The 15,540-nt window shown below is 38.3% G+C and overlaps 1 protein-coding gene across 11 annotated transcripts in view; it reads left to right on the top strand.

The window, feature by feature from the left end:
* The window catches only part of ntm (neurotrimin), a 1,038,813-nt gene that overhangs the window by 997,557 nt on the left and 25,716 nt on the right, over nucleotides 1–15,540 (top strand). For all 11 annotated transcript variants that reach the window (XM_062961402.1, XM_062961406.1, XM_062961404.1 and 8 more), the window contains 3 exons: nucleotides 5,472–5,606; nucleotides 7,190–7,310; nucleotides 11,030–11,181. In XM_062961402.1, coding sequence (XP_062817472.1) covers nucleotides 5,472–5,606; nucleotides 7,190–7,310; nucleotides 11,030–11,181 — 408 coding nt within the window. The remainder of the gene's footprint in view (nucleotides 1–5,471; nucleotides 5,607–7,189; nucleotides 7,311–11,029; nucleotides 11,182–15,540) is intronic.

Here is a 15,540-nt window from a genome sequence, read left to right as displayed (position 1 = left end):
TAGGGGTTTCCAGTATCCCCATTCAGCCCCATTTTGGTGAGTCAAATTCTGGGGTTCTTGCCCCGTAGAGGAATAACTAGAGCTGAGCCTGGCAACCCTTACAGTTGGGTATCTCTCCTATGTTACTGTTGAACCTCTCTGAGTTCATGTGCCAGGGGCAATAGCTAAGTAAATCTTATATGTTTATTTATTCATCTGTTTTATTAGCTGCTTGTGAAAGAAGAGGCTGGGAAGTTAATTGTGCATCTTATTTTATAGCAAGTCTAAGAGACGTCGTGTTAGGTTATGTTACAAGGGCTCATAATCCTCTCTCACTCACTCTCTTTCTCTCTCTCTCCGCACACAAGAGATGAAACAAATCACAGTATTGGAGATTTGGGGATTTAATAACTGCTGACTGCCTATTCAGAAATAATGCTTACATTGCCCGGGTTTATAGTGGACATTGTTTTAAGAAATCATTGCCTTGGATTTGTAGCCTCGAGAGAGGGCGAGCTAAAGCATATAGATTATAAAGCCAAGCAAACATGACCCATACATTAGCTGTAGATTGTGTTTTTTTGAAAGCAAGGCCAACCTGGCAATCCCATTGAAATTCTTCAATAGTTTAACAAGGCTGGTTCTAAGAGTGTTGTTTTGTGCTGTGTAAGGCCAGATTATGGATTTGACCTCATAGGAAAGAGGAGCATTGGTTTGTATTTTACCAAGGAAAAGACATGGAATGAATACTATTTAGTATGGTAGCAAACAAATACAGGAAGCATTATCTAGTCAAGGGAAGGGGTTAGTTCTCTCAGCCGTTCCTTTGCTTGTATGTTGACCATCCACTGAGTCTTCAGATACTATCCATTAGGGATGTGCATGGTATTTGTTTGCTTCATTTCCTTTGTGCATTTGTTTCGTATCAACCGTTCGTCTACACGAAAGGAATGATGACATTTTTGTACGAAACGTAAGACGACACGAAAATGAAAGCCGCATGGTCATCATGCTTTCTTTCATTTTCTGGCCACATGGCCTCCATGCTTGCAATCATTTCCTCATGCGTCAGAGAAGAAGGCAGGGAGGAGGTGATCCTTGGCAATTGGAGGCCAAGGAATCACTGGACTGGGCAGGAAGGGTATATAAGGGGGGGACTACTTCTAAAGTAATAATAATAATAATAACTTTATTTTTATATCCCGCCCCATCTCCCCGAAGGGACTCAGGGCGGCTCACAACAGGGACAAGCCCGAAACAACGACACAACATATTTGACAAAACTTAAAACATTTCAACATTTTAAATTTTTAAAAATTTTTAAAAGATTGTTTACATCTCTGTCTGGATAAATTCAGTTAAGAATTAAGGAGGATTGACCATGTTTTATTGCACTAAACCCAATAATCAACACGCCTATGTATTCATTATAAGAGTTGTTTTGGGGTCTCAGGCCCAAACCCAAAAAGGGGTTTTAATAATAATAATAATAATAACTTTATTTTTATACCCCGCCCCATCTCCCCGAAGGGACTCAGGGCGGCTTACATGGGGCCTAGCCTGATAAAACAATCACTATCAGTAACACGACTATAAAACAATTAAACCAGTAAAACATCAATAGCAATAAAACAATCTAAAATCGGCAAGAAGCATACAAAGGGCAGGCTGGGTGATAGGATTAGAAATGAGGATCCAACCAGGACAAAAAAAGAGAAGAAATTGGTTTATTGACCAACGACCTAATGAATACTGAATTCATTTTTTTTAGAAAAACCAGTAACACATCGTATTTTACACTATGTAGCAGAAAGTGAAGTATGATTGATGAGACCTCTTTGTGTATAACACAAAGCTCTGTGTTTAGAGAACTAACGTGACCATTGCTGCTGCTGCTGGTTGCTGGATCTGGGTTGCTGTGTCTCCACTTGACTTGGCTTGCTTTTTACTTTTGAGGAACATTTTCTTACCCCCCCCCCCAAAAGAAAATCAGAAAAAGCTTTTGAAGGAGTTGTTTGATGTTGTAATATTTTTATTAAGAAATAAAATCTTGGGACTAGGCACTGGATTGCGTTTGTGTTGAGGATCTTTCCGATTTGGCTGGCTTGCAGCTCCCCTGGCCTTCCTTCTACTGCTGCAGACGTTAAGAGGGCCGGACCAGCTGGAAGGAAGAGGGAATGCTTTCATAGGGAATTTTATTTATAAAAAGGAAAAAAAAATCACTAGAAATAAGGGAAGACTCAAATGTTTTAAAAGTTGATGGGCTAAAAGGGGTCAATATTCCCTCCGTATGTGGCGATTTTCACCCCTCTCGCCCTAAATCTGAGTGGAGGGTGAACCTCAGAAGCCGTCCCATTGCCACCAATGGCACAAAAATGTTCTTTTTTTCGTAAGCAAGATAAAAATTCTATTGGTATAGGCGCCCCGTTTTTGGAAACTGAAACAAATACAGAAATAAGACAAAACAAATGAAACTACACAAAACGAACAGCAACTGCATACAAATGCACAACACTACTATCCATGCACTATGAGAATACTGTCAGGTATGAAACATCAGAATTATAGCTAACACTGTGACTTACTGCATGCCCATGTTTTGAAGTGATTTGTCCTCCCATGCTATAATCTCATTCTCCAGGGATTGTGATGCCTATATCATGGGGATCCATAAACATCCTCTCTACTGTTGTCATCCAGCGCCAGAACCAGCTGTCCAGAGCTAATTTATTTCCTAATGCTGCAGCGATGTTAATTTATAAATTACACTGGTAATTCAAGCTATTATTAATTTCAGATGGTGTAGGGCAAGCCTAATTAAAATATGACACCAATTGCCACACATATGTACCAAGGACTACCATTTAAAATTAATGGGAATATTAAGTGTGACACTGGTCTCGGAGATGCTTTGCTCAGTAATTACAGCACCCCGGCTGCAAAGGGTTTGGGAAAAGGAGATCAAGTGATTGGGAAGGAATAAATAAAACAGCTCTGTCAGTGTTTGTGTTTCTCTTTCCCTTTGCTATAGTTTCACACTTCATGATCAAGCATGATGTTTCTAATTTCCAAAAAAATGCCAGAGGTTCTCAAATTATGCTTTGGGGACTACCTAATTCAAGAAGTCTATAAAAAGCTGCTGAACGTGCATACTTACCTTTATCCTTTATTTTATTTTGTCCTTATGTCTGATTGAATACTTTGCTTTTTTCCGAATGAAAACTTTGCATCTAATGAAAGTCAAAGGGTGATATGACAGTCTATCTGACAGAAATAGATAGTGCCCAAAACGGCAGAAATGGAAGATTTGTGTCTTTTCTTGACTAGAATGCTCTTGGTGTTTAGATTTAAGAACTCGATAGCTTGACCTTCTGATTGCTTATAATAGAGATGCTATTCCTTATTTTAAAAGCCTGGTGTTTCTATTATTAGGAACTGACATGTGTTCTATCCAATGACCAAGTAAATCGAGTTAACCTTTATAAAGAGAGAAAATTCTAATCTTTTTGGTGCTATTTTGTATGTTTTTATTTCCAACCTGACTATTTCATCCTAATTATATTAGAATATAAGTTTGTCTTGTTGCTCTGGTTATATGCAAAAGTCTGGTTGGTTTATGTAGAATAAATGCTATGCTAATTTTATATATACACACACATACACATACACACAATAATTTATAAATATATAATATATTGAAAATAATTATAATATTGATAATAATATTATAATGTTATACAATATTATACTTATAATATAATATAATATTAATTATATATTATATATTAAATGTAATATTACTAATAATATTACCATATTATTAGCAATATAGTACAATATAGTAATTTAATGCTTATATTGTGCTATGCTAATAATATATTGTATATACATTTGATTTGTAAGCCGCTCTGAGTCCCCTCCGGGGTGAGAAGAGCGGGATATAAATGTACAAATAATAAATAAACTTGATGGCAGAAACTGAACTCAATTTTGACTTAGTCTGGCTTGGAAAACAATTCTTTTTGGACTACAGATCTCACAGCAACGGTGGCCAGAATGGAGATTTTGAGCCTTGTAGTCTAAGATAGTAACTTTTCCAAGTTCTAGCCAGATTGCCAAAGAAGCTGACAAAACCCAGGGCAAGGATTTCTATTCTGCTTCATTAATTGTGCTCTTGGAAAGAAGCACATCCATTGTGTGAGAAAGTCAGGAGTGACATTAAAATATGGGTTATGTGCTTTGATTTGCAGAACAATGAGAAAAGTTTTCAGAGTGGTCCCAGAGGCCCCCAGAAGTTTTCAAGTGTACCATAAAATATACCCATTATGCCCAAAAGATAGTTTAATGCTGATATAGTCTGGCTGCTTTGTACTTTGAAAGCATGACTGCATTACAAACACAAATAACCAGAGTTGAAATAAGATTAACTTAGACCAATTTATTATCCTTCAGACATGCCATTGTGGGGAGTGCTGACATTTCTTTTAGTGATAACCTTCACAGCATTGCAGTTTTGAGGATTATTTAGTTGCAAATGGAAAGTGCGGCAATTAAATAGGAGTGTGAAAATATCTCACTCTCAATTTCGTTATGTTTCTCCAAATTCACTTCCCATCTGAGTTTCATATCATGTTGTAAAAATATGTTCTCTCTTCTTGTGTGAAAATCTATACACATTTTGATTGCAACATTTTTTGCGCATTTTCCCATTGACAAGTGCATGTTTCCCTGTATTTTGCAAAGACAAGCCTTATGAGTTGTGCACATGAAGTTATATATAATCTGAAATACTACCATTAGTAGGCATACATAGAAATATATTCCAAATCCTCCCCAACCACAGTCTTGCACACATTTTGAACCATTTCTCAGTCCTACAGTTGGGATAAAATGAAACCAGGTTATGAATGCAATGTAGTGTCAGTATCCCATTTGTATCAATATTTATGTAGCTTCTCTTCTTTTAAACACTGAATAATAGTAAGAAATAGAAGCAGTGCAGTTATACTACAAAGAAACATCAATTCATTTTTTGGATTGTGTGTAAACAAAAGACTGGCTGGAATGTATTTAGGATAAGTCATTTGGGTAAGTTAAATCGTCTTAAAAATGCACTCTGAATTTGTTTGAAAGACATAGAACAATGAAGAAATATAGAATTTCCCCCATTCAAAACACACAATGTTTTTGAAAGAGCCAACAGGTTTGGTGCCTTCCGAACATAGATTATCAATGACAGGCTGCCAAGCTCGGCTGCCTACCATCTCATTTATAAATAATGTTTCCTTGCTCTGCATCAAGATACTCCGACAGACAAATGGAAGAGATTGTTTTAAGAGTTGTATCTGGGAATCCCATCAGCATCACTGGTGGGTGAAATATGCATGCCCAGGGTGAACACGAGGCACGGTTCGTATGTAGCCCACAACTCTCCAATGTACTGCCACAAGGTATCATGTTTCTTTTCCTTTTCCTTTTCTGGTCCCTGGAAGCTGTGGGATTCTTGAGTGAAGACGAGTACCTGGAGATCACAGGTATCACCCGGGAACAGTCAGGGGAATATGAGTGCAGTGCATCCAACGACGTTGCAACACCAGTTGTGCGGAGAGTAAAAGTCACAGTGAACTGTGAGTAATCACTCTTTTATTTTGTTTCTTTTCAACCATTGCTCAGTGCCATGATTAGAGAGGTTGCTACTTTACTTTTTGGTAGTTTTTACCAGTGGGGATTGGTATAATATCAGGGAGAGCTGTTGTTCTGTTCTGGATTTTAGTCTGAACTTTAAATGAGCTGTTCAAGATGCTGAACTCTATCTGCAAAATATGCTGTATGCCTTCAAGTCATTTCTGACTTATGATGACACAAAGGCAAGTCTGTCACTGGGTTTTCATGGCAAGATTTATTCAGAGAAGGTTTGCCTGAAGCTTAGAAAATATGATTTCTTAAGAAGTCATCCATGGCCAAGTGAAGATTCAATCCCTGGCTTTCTCAACACTTCCATAGTTCTTTAAAACTTGGGAATTAAATCCTGGGTATATTCACCACCCCACTGGCGTAAGGGCCATCAGCCACTAGAAGACACAGGTGAACATTAATTCATAAAGCTACATTGCTTTCAATTAGACCATTGGTCCACTTGGGCTCATGTTGTAGGTTTTGACTGGCAGCAACCTTCATTTTCGTGTCTTCTGACTATGCCAGTTTTCACTAGAGATGTTAAAGCTGTGCAATAATATGCCCAGCTCTCTAGGAAAATTGGCAACAATCTGCTGTGATCTGCGACTTGCTAGCAGATTATTCCAAAAATATAACACTAAAGGTTGCCACATTTGCAATTGCAGCCCAAAAGATCAGAGCTAAGGTAGCAAAATCCATACTTGAGGTCAGAAATGGAAATGGCGATGGTTTGGGATGATACAAATCAGACACTGTCATTGTTATGTTGCTGCTATCATAATTTTAAAGAGCTAGTTTTAATTTTTGAATAAGTTTTAATGTTTTAATTGGAAAGTGTTTATAAAGGTTGTATACTACTGATGTCATGGCCAATAATAATGATAATAATAATAATAATAATAATAATAATAATAATAATAATAATAATAATAAAAAAAAACTTTATTTATATACCGCCCTATCTCCCGGATGGGACTCAGGGCGGTTTACAGTCATGAAAGCAAACACAAACATTACATAACAACATAATACACATTATTAAACAAAGTAAAACAATACAATTATAACAGTAATTGTACTATGGCTAGTACAATAAACAATTCATTCATTCAAGGAAAATTGTAGTAGAACTCATGTGCCCATGCATGCATGTTCATCAAGGCTCAGACTGTGTTCCAGAATATGTATATCATGTATTCCTTCACATTTGCAGTTCTGTATGGACATTTATATATGCTTTTATACATAAGCATGCTTAAATCACAGATTTCCCTGTAGTGACACCAAAGGCCTGAAGAGAATTGGGTCTTTGGGAATAGGGAGTCTACACTGGTCAAGTCAACAAGGTTCCTTTTCAAATGTATATTGTCATATTTGTTTGATTATCAGGATTAGGGTATTGCTTTTCTCCACCAAATGACAGCTTAAAGCACTCTATTTGAAAACATGGAGGGAGAATATTGAAGAAACTGCATAGGAAAGGGAATTTTCCAGGCTCTCAGAGATAAACCTGCATCTGTTCTTTCTTGGACAGATCCACCATACATCTCAGATACTAAGAATACTGGGGTGCCAGTAGGACAGAAGGGCATCCTCCAGTGTGAAGCATCTGCCGTTCCATCAGCAGAGTTCCAGTGGTACAAAGACGACAAAAGGTATGTGACTTAATTGTGCCTGACTTTAGGATTCTATTTTTTGCCCACTTTGACAGAATTGTTGCCTCCCATAACAACTTTGCCATCATTCTGCTACACAGAGAACTGGAATGCTGGAATGGGATTAGAGCTGTACATGTCTCAGTGATTGAGTACATATCGAGGAAGGGATTGAAAGAGCTGTTTCTTGGTTGTGATTTAATATGCAGGCACAAAGGGATCAATTTCTTTGCTTGTATCTGTCTGAAAAGAAGGCCTTCTTTTATCCCTGGAAGCTCTTCTTGAGAATCCTGCTTTGCCAGGATCCTCCGTGAGAGCTTCCATAAAAAGGAAGGCTATTATTTGCAAATGTGCACCTTATATTCTCCCCTTGTTTTTCTTTTTCTACCTGCATTCTCTTGATTGCTATTTATTTCTCCATCTACCCTTGCTCTGCCATTGTCTGCCACTATCAATATTTATATTGCAATAAGGATGTGATTCAGTGCTAATATCATCCTTGAAAGATGCAATGACTAATTTTACCAATTTTCATCCTGCTGTAAGTCTTTAACATTTCAGTTTTCAAGGGCTGTTTACGGCTTGTGACTCGTTCTGAACAAATTGTATGTTTTCTGCATAAGAAAAGAAATTTCCGCAGAACTACGGCAGCAAATGCAGTCATTAGGGACTTATTCTGGACATAGGCTGTATGCAGAAAACACAGCATTTTCTGTGCAGATAATAGCATTCATCAATTGAGTGAAAATTATACCTGCACATTTTCTTCTGAATAAGTGCCAAACTGAGAACAGTCAATAAAACTGAGCCAATAACATGCATTATAAGACTAAATACACAAAAACTAACCACAAAGGCTAACCAGTGCACCATTAACAAGCCACCTCAATGAGTTTATAAAAGGCCTGGGGTCAAACTAATGGATTTACTTGCCTCCTGGCCTCCTTAGGGAGAAAGTGCCAAAGTCTAGGTAAAGCCACTGACAAAGGCATCTCTCTTGTTCCCACAAAATGAGCCTGAGAAGTTGGTGGGACATTTCTGTTGGAAATTTCAATGTTCTAATGGGCACACAAAGGGAGAAACCGTCCATCAAATAACCTGGACTCAAGCTGCATAATGCTTACATGTCCCTTTGTCTCCAAGCACAAAACTGGATCTACCGTTTGACAAAGTGAAATAACAGCAGCTGATATAAAGCTTCTTCTTCTTCATTCATTCAGTCGTTTCCGACTCTTCGTGACCTCATGGACCAGTCCACGCCAGAGCTCCCTGTCGGCCGTCGCTACCCCCAGTTCCTTCAAGGTCAAGCCAGTCACTTCAAGGATACCGTCCATCCATCTTGCCCTTGGTCGGCCCCTCTTCCTTTTTCCTTCCATTTTCCACAGCATCATGATCTTTTCCAAGCTTTCCTGTCTTCTCATGATGTGGCCAAATACATAGCTACATGATATATATATATACATATATACTAGCTGTGGCCGGCCACGCGTTGCTGTGGCGAAGTATGGTGGTATGGGAAATAAAATATTGAGGAATTGGTGGTAGTTAAGGTAAAGGATAAAGGTGTGGAGTCCAGCTAATCCAGTGCAAAGCAGATAATATAAGATTATAAATGGGTTATATAGCTGTGTGGAGGGGCCTTGAGTCTACACTGCCATCTAATCCAGTTAAAATCTGATAATTTGTATTTTATAGGCAGTGTGGAAGAGGCCTAAGTGAGGCCTAACTCTGCCTGTCCCCTGGGTGAGTGGGTTGCTAGGAGACCAAGTGGGCGGAGCTTAGCCTTCTAACTGGCAGCAATTAGATAAAAACAATTATTCCTTTCCCTCTAATTAGGACTTTCTTTTTCTTTTCTTTTTGTTGTATCAACCTAGAGGCATGGATGATGGGTTGTGTTGTCAATTTTCGAGGTTGTGGAGTGTTTAGTTTTGTTGTTTTGGCGGTCGCCAGGATTCCATCACTCTTTTATATATATAGATAAAGCTACATGGTGGCAAGTCTCCTTACAGTAGTTGTCCTCTTGAGAGACCATAATTGAAGCACCAATGGTTGCAACTTCATGACGTGCATCAGTTTGCTGTCTGATTCACAGAGTGGTTTTCTTTCAGTGCATCACGGGCCATGCCCTCAGGCAGAGTCTTGAGAAGTTTCTTTCATGAATGCCAGTGCCCTGACTTAGCGGTCAGGTGGAGAGGCAGCCAGCCTGGGATGCACACTCGAAAAGTCATTGTGCTTGTGCATGTCATGCTCACAAATAGAATGCCTAGCAATATTACTTTGTGGGAATCATAACGACAGCATTCAGATTTAGCTCATGGGCTTTCCTGAGGCACCTGGATGGGCCCTGTAGGAAACGGTCATTGGACTACATAGGCAAGCAGAGTGCTTCTCATGTGTGTATCAGTCATTTGTGGGCTCTTCCATTTCTGTGAGTGAGCTTTCACAGCATCTTTCTCTCTCAAACTTACTTTTTCTCTTCCTTCCTCCTTCCCTCTCCCCATTTCCTTTGTATTTGAAGGTGAAGCTCTGGTGTTCACTGTGTGATTTCTTGATAATTAACTGACCCCAGGCACCTGGCACAGTTATTTTTGAAGCCTTTATCAGTGGAGTGGGCAGATCAAAGGAATTTCTTAAAGACGGCTGGCCAAGGAATCTTCCGCCTTGACCTGTTAGTTTGGCACATGTTGCAAGATGGAGAACAAAATATGATGATGATGATGATGATGATGATGATTTTCATTGTCCGTATATTTTATCAACAAATACTATTTTCAATTTAGAAAATAAAATTTAGTGTATAAGTGTACAAGACAAAATTACCAACTAAAATAACATAATAAACTAAACTAAAACATATATAACTTTAAACCAAAAGTGTGGGGGACTGATCTTCCAGCTTTCCAGCTAATGGTTCTAAGTACTAAAACATCTTACTGCCTCTACATTAATTGTTAGTCAGATTTCTACATATTACTTACTCCTACTGTTCATCAAATCCCAATATTAATAATCTCTTCCCACATCCATTAAGCTCACCCTTATCTTTCTAAGCCAGTATAACACATCAAAGTAGCTTCTCAAGATGACAATAAATTCAGAACTTTTAACATACTCATAAACTGCTCCCATTGTTGTATTTAATCTGTAATCTTATTCTGACCTCTACTACATTCCAAATCTTCTTGCTAAAAAATAATCTAATTGACAAAGTAGCTATCTCTCTCATAACCTATCTTCAGTATCATGGTTTCATACATTAAATATTACAATTGTGAAATGTTCAGATCTTTAAAAAAAAAACAACAGTATCCCTGCATATTTGTCTAAATCATGTCAAATCCAGCCCATCAATCTATTATAATTACTTCTACCTCACATTCACTTTCCTTCCAAATTGGAGATGAAACCCAGGAAGCACAAGTAGCAGAAGTGTCTCTCGTGAGACCAGAAATAGATAAATGGCCTGAATAACCACTTCCAGTATATGTTTTCCGTGAAACCTCTTCATAAAGTGATCCTGTGGACACAGAAAATTACATCAGGTTTGTCCCCAAATGGGAGCTCAAATTTAGTTAGGTTGATCAAATGCAGTAAATTATAGGCAGCAATGCAATTTATAGAACACCAAGCCAGTCCTTGATAACTGCTTTATCTTTCATTTTGAACCGATGACCATTCTTTTCCTTTGTCTTATATATAAAATGTCTCTTGTAATTCAGGCTCACTGAAGGACAGAAAGGGTTGAAAGTTGAAAACAAGGCCTTCTTCTCCCGCTTGACTTTCTTCAACGTCTCTGAGCAGGACTATGGGAATTATACTTGTGTGGCTTACAACCAACTAGGAAACACCAATGCCAGCATTATTCTGTACGGTAAGTAAGGCATGACATTATGCACTGACTTGTCATTAAGGTTGTGAGTATTTGGGAAGGGTTTGTATGGTGTGTGGGATTTATTTAGAAAGCTTTGGAAGATGGAAACATGTGAAACCTCTGCTGATAAAAACTGGAGAAATGCAAAATCAATGGCAATAATTGTAGCATAACTAACCGGAGACTAGATAATCTCAGTATCCTGTTCTTGAGTTGTCTCCCATCCAGCATCTCATTTTTGCTACTCATTCCCATTGCAAGAGAAAGATGTCATGGCATTGTGACTTCAAGATTTCAGCACCATCCAACATGCCGGGTTTCCTACAGATGCTGTTCTCAGATAACCATTAGACAAGAAATGTCATTGTGATGAGTGCATGTCATGACAGTTTAATGGGAAATAAGTCATTTCTAGATGGGATGAAATCAGAGCAGAGACCAAGGACTTCATCACATGCAATAAAATTAGCGTTTCTAGCCACTTAGGAATAGGCAACCCACGGAGTCTATCACATCATGCAAGCTTCAATTGTGAGTTCCAGGTATTTTGCCATTTCTAAAGTGTGGGTTTTCCATGATTCTAATTCCTCACATAGAGACGTGTAAAAATTTAGAGACGTGTAACATGTGATGGAAATCCCGCCCTTGCCTGTTTGTAAACAAAACAATGATGTCGTAATGGGGTGAAGGAGCTGAATCTTCCACCTTTCTTCCATCATAATCTTTAGAACCAAGGAGGTATTTTGCATCTTTTTTTTAACAATGGCTAATGCTCCTTCAAGTGCCGTGGCTCCCATTGAAATAAGTGTTTTAAAAGGATTCCTTAAGACAGTTTGATTGAAAGGGTGTTGAGGGTAAACAACCCCAGAAAAGTGGTTTTTTTAAGACTGATGCCTTACCTCTGCTGTAGATGAAGGCTTTTGATGGAAAACAACAGGGGAGGAGACAGTGGGAGAAGATATATGTCTCCCGTGTGATGGCAAATCAAATGGACACATCTTAAAGAAAGCAGAGAAAATGACTAGGTGTGATGAGGGTAGAAAAATCTTCCATTTAATTTCAAAACGGGGTATGATGAAGCTTTAGGAAGAACCAATTCTCCCAAACGCTTGACTTATCCTGTGGGATGAAGTCCTTAACCCATTTTCTCTATTCTGTTTCTTCCATGATATCACCAATGCTCTTCACCCATATTGTAACATGGTTTGGTTATTCCATGTTATATGGCTTGAAAAAATGATACAATTTTTTCCATTGATAATTCAGAACAACAAAGGACTGTTTTCCTTTTTCTGACCCAAATACACTACCACAGAAGCATGAACTCTATTTTATTTTCCCATCATCTTATTCTTAGTGAAACTTAACTTGTTCCGCAAGCCTTATATAACCCACAAGCATATACTGAATTAGTTCACCAGACTTATAGAATTTACTAGTAAGTAACATATTGGCAAACACCTATTAAAAGTTTTATTTTTTGGTTGGCTCTCTCAGTTTTTGGAATTGGTGTTGGCTGGACTTTCTGCTTTTCTGTTCTGTTTTTACTTGAAAACATCAGTTGTAGTGCAACCATGGATCTCCCAAACACATAGAACTATTCTAAATTAATAATACAGTAGAGTCTCGCTTATCCAACGTAAACGGGCCGGCAGAACATTGGATAAGCGAATATGTTGGATAATAAGGAGAGACTAAGGAAAAGCCTATTAAACATCAAATTAGGTTATGATTTTAAAAATTAAGCACCAAAACATCATGTTATGCAACAAATTTAACAGAAAAAGTAGTTCAATACACAGTAATGCTATGTAGTAATTACTGTATTTACAAATTTAACACCAAAATATCATGATGTATTGAAAACATTGACTACAAAAATGCGTTGGATAATCCAGAACGTTGGATAAGCGAGTGTTGGATAAGTGAGACTCTACTGTACCTAGTTCTGATGGCAAAGAAAGTCTTCTTCTAATAGAGCTCATTACTAGCCTTGGGATCATGTGGACACTTCTAATTAGCATTACTATGAGTATAAATATTTTAGAGGTGGGCAAAAATCTCACCCCAATCAACTTACTTGAATGCTTTTCAGCATTTCTTGAAATTCTTCTGATTTTTCTCTAGCAGAATGATTCCCAAAATTATGTCTGTACTAAGTAGGCACTATCAAAGGATCTTGAAAGGCTGCAGGGAAATATCTGGTAAATCAAAAGAAGCTTAAGAGTCTAAAGGAAGAAAATATTTTGATGCTTGTAGTGAAGAACAGGCTGCAGCTCCCTTGCTGTTCCATGTATGATGTCTCATTAGACCGGTGGTTGAATTTTTCTTCAACATTGAAGATGAGCTTCAGAGGTCAAACCAACTCTGGGCAGCATCCAGCTGTCCAGGAACTTGCTCCCACCTCCCAAGAACAGTTGCCTGAAGCAATCGCTTCACTAGCCCAGTGGTATTGAATGTGTTCCTTTTCTTCCATCCACTATTCCACCAGCACCTCTATTTTCTTTTCTTTTTTTCTTTTTTTAAATTTAAAACACAAAAATACATACCATAGACATACAAGACATTTACAATTCCCACCATGACCACGAGGATTGTTTCTTTTTACATATTCGTTTCTTTGTGAGACAATCTTTATATCTTAATCTTTATCCATTTCCATCCTATATACTATATAACATTTGTATCTTATTTCTTATGGCTTGACCTCCAGATTGATTCATGATATAGTTCTTTACCCTTGTCCATCTTTCTTCCATTTCTCTTGTTCTATTTTCATTCGTTTTTACAACATTTAGTTTCACATTCATAATTTCAAATTCCATTTGCTCCACCATATATTGGTACCATTTACTTACTGACCATTTGGATTTATCTTTCCACCCTAATACTATTACTGCTTGTGCACATTCAATTATTGCTTCTTTTATTTCCCTATTATTTCCCATTTCCTCTCTTTTCCCTAATACCGCTATTTCCTTTGTTATGACCCACTCATTTCCTAGTATTTGATTTGACTCATTTTGTATAGTCTTCCAAAAATATTGTACATATTCACATTCCCACATCATGTGCATAAACCGCCCTTTCAGTGCTGGCATGGATGTCATCAGAAGAAGCACCTCTATTTTCTTAATCACTTTTTAGCCTAAACATTAAAGTGTCATAGTGAAATGCAAACAAGATTCTGTAACACTGTTATCTCTATATTTCATTAGCCTATTATTTAAGAACCATCATGAGCAGATAGGACACCAGGAAATTCTTCCCTTCCATCACCACCATGATCGTGTTATTATAGTTCCAATGAAATTTCTGGGACTGTCTTTGGGTCAGATGACTCAACTGAACAATGCTTTCTTCTCCCTCTTTAAAGTGCTAATCTGGCCATCCAACTTCCATGAGACACTGTCTAAGACAAGCTAGATATGTGTCCTGAGACATTCCTTCCCTAGGGCATTGCCCTTCAAGAAACCAAGCAGAGACAACTTTGGGCAATGAAAATATTCCCTTCATATACAAACAAGCGTAACAGAAATCTCAAAGAGCATTCTCTGACATTGCCACCCTCGAGTGCAGTCTGTTAGGCGAGGCTTTTGAGAATAAACAACCCAAGCAGCTCGGCAATCGCAGGTTTGCTTCTAAGTCGCATTTTCTATTACTGCAACATAAAATAAAAAAATTGACTTTAGCAAAGGAAGGCGGGGAGAGCTCTGTAGCCTTATCTGGAAGCTATTTTCTCCACATGCCAGAGCTCTGATTAGAGTGATGGATCCATCTGACACCACTCACAGCTAGGGACAGCTGTAATTGCTTGGCTTATTTGTCACGCTTCTCCACGTTAGAGCAGGCAGCACCACTGCTAGCTTTTTGTGCCAGCTGGGAATTGAGGTGAGGAGCAAAATCTGCCATGCCCCACTTTCTGTGGCTTTTATGCCATTCCAAAGCCAGCATCATAGACTGATAGGAAGAACTGCCTCATTTAATGTGAATGACTTAGTATGGCTACTGAGAGGCAGGCCTCACTTGAGGGGCTGTGTCTTGTCCCAGAGAGCATCAACTGACCCCAGTGTAGCACTGATAGCCATCCCAAAGCTTTGCACATATAGATGAGACTACTGCTTTCAGTGTAGCCAGCACTGACAAATAAGGAGGATAAACTGTATGAAATGAAGATAAAGAGACGTGGACAAAATGCAAGAGAAAGCCAGAAGGGCTACAACGCTGAACCTGGGATCTGAACATGCAACACTTGGGTGTGCTATGCAATAGAACAGTGGTTCTTGTCAGAGTAATTTACGTAGCGCAGCAGTAGTTGGAGTCAGTGGAACGCAGAACAAAGAGACATCAGAGACGATG

This window comes from Anolis carolinensis, unplaced genomic scaffold, assembly GCF_035594765.1.
Source record: "Anolis carolinensis isolate JA03-04 unplaced genomic scaffold, rAnoCar3.1.pri scaffold_8, whole genome shotgun sequence".
NCBI classification, from domain to species: Eukaryota; Metazoa; Chordata; class Lepidosauria; order Squamata; family Dactyloidae; genus Anolis; species Anolis carolinensis.
This window is presented reverse-complemented; position numbering and strand designations above follow the sequence as displayed.